The sequence below is a fragment of the Loa loa genome, assembly GCF_000183805.2.
Source record: "Loa loa unplaced genomic scaffold supercont3.234, whole genome shotgun sequence".
NCBI lineage: Eukaryota > Metazoa > Nematoda > Chromadorea > Rhabditida > Onchocercidae > Loa > Loa loa.
The window spans coordinates 33,418-35,213 of record NW_018108414.1 but is presented as its reverse complement, the minus strand read 5'-3'; the positions used below and the strand labels follow the sequence as shown (position 1 = coordinate 35,213).

At 23.4% G+C, this 1,796-nt stretch overlaps 1 protein-coding gene across 1 annotated transcript in view; it reads right to left on the bottom strand.

The window, feature by feature from the left end:
• Positions 1-1,484: 1,484 nt before the first annotated feature.
• Positions 1,485-1,796, bottom strand: part of LOAG_18238 (hypothetical protein) — a gene marked incomplete at both ends in the record, with an annotated part of 1,056 nt that continues 744 nt past the window's right edge. Inside the window, one exon of the mRNA XM_020450902.1 lies at positions 1,485-1,692. Coding sequence (XP_020305371.1) covers positions 1,485-1,692 — 208 coding nt within the window. The remainder of the gene's footprint in view (positions 1,693-1,796) is intronic.

Genomic DNA, 1,796 nt, shown 5'->3' with positions numbered 1-1,796 from the left:
GACAATGACCATCATTAAGTTAGTTTTTTTTTTTTTGTGATATCATCATTATCAAAGAGTTATCTATAAAGATGTCTAAAATTGTCATTTGAATGATGATAGTGTGACAAAAATAACCAGATGTATGGTTTCATCAATTATACTCCATCAAACAAAATCATACTACTAATACGCTCTGCTATTTACAACTAATTTTACTTATTTTTACTATTGCTATATCTTCCAATGCTTATTTTGATTTACAACAAAATATTTATTAACAAAAATTTGATAAATTAATCAATTTAATCACTTTTATTTTACTAATAGCAGCTATTTTTAAATGAAATTATTAATTAATTCAATTCCAATTCAGTAATTTCCACATGTATATTCTTCCATAAGTTATATTTGGAACAAATATATTCAAATGAAATTGATTAGATGAAGAAAAATTGGTTTATAGGAATAAATTGCAATAAAAGTTATTTCGTTTTGACTTTCAATTTTTTTCCACTTTTTTAATTTTAATTTTTAATTTTTTTCAAATTTCCAATTCCTTTTGTTCAATTTTTCTTTTTAATTTTCAATTTTTTTAAATTTCCAATTTATTTTTTCAATTTTTTCTTCAATTTTTCTACTGATATATTTTATCACTTTATCACAATATCATTCTGATAAAGTTACCATATCTCATAAACTATTTCAAAAGGCATTCTTACAGTTTCAGTCATTAAATCAATCTATCAACAAATTTTTATTAAATTAAATTGTTTGATCAGTGGACTTTTTTAAAAATATATGAAATCCATTTGTATTTATACCAATTTCCATCACTATTTCATATAAAATAATATCTCAGCTAATATCGTTTCTTTTTTTTTTCAATTCGTTTATGAAAAATGTCGAAAATCGAAAAAAAAAAAAGGAGGGTAGTAAATCAATTGGACTAGTTGAATGTAATGAATATTAATTCAATTATTCCATGAAAATTTAAAATTTAAATTTATCAGGAAAAGGAATATGATAGAAATATTAGCTTTAGAATAACCAAAACATTCACTTTTCCTATTTAAATCCGTAATTTTCCATATCAAATGATTAGTATAATTTAGTGTCACGTTTTACACTATTATTACTTACACTGATAATAATGCAGAAAATGTTGTTATCATTAATATCAGTACTAATCCTATTGTTATCTAAATCAGTTATCTAATTGTTATATTAAACGTTTATACTTCATTTATTTATAATCATTCATCATATCTCAATTCAATTCAATTGTTGTTTCGCTCAGTTGCAAATGAATGCTTTATAATTTCATTTTTTGAATTTTAAATTATGAATTATTTTATCCAATTTTGCCTTTTTTATTCATCATAATCCTTTATTTCTTAATCGTTATTTTTTTTCTTTTATTAAAATTATGACATCATCATGATGAAATTTGAATTAATTGGAACATATCGGTGATATTTCATTTTTCAATAACTCATCAAATTTCATCCTCGAAATTTCTTTCTTCCCATTGGTGTTCTAATAATTGTTGTCGCTGTTACTGCTGTTGATTGTTGATCATTGTTGCTATTGTTGTTGTTATTGTTGTTGTTGTTGCTGCTGCTGTTGTTATTATTGTTGTTATTGTCGTTGCTGTTGTTGTTATTGTTGTTGTTGTTGTTGTTGTTGTTGTTATTGTTGTTATTGTCGTTGCTGTTGTTGTTATTTTTGTTGTTGTTGTTATAGTTATTGTTGTTGTTGTTGTTGTTGTTGTTTTTATAGTAGTAGTAGTAGTAGCAGCAATTGTTATTGTTGTC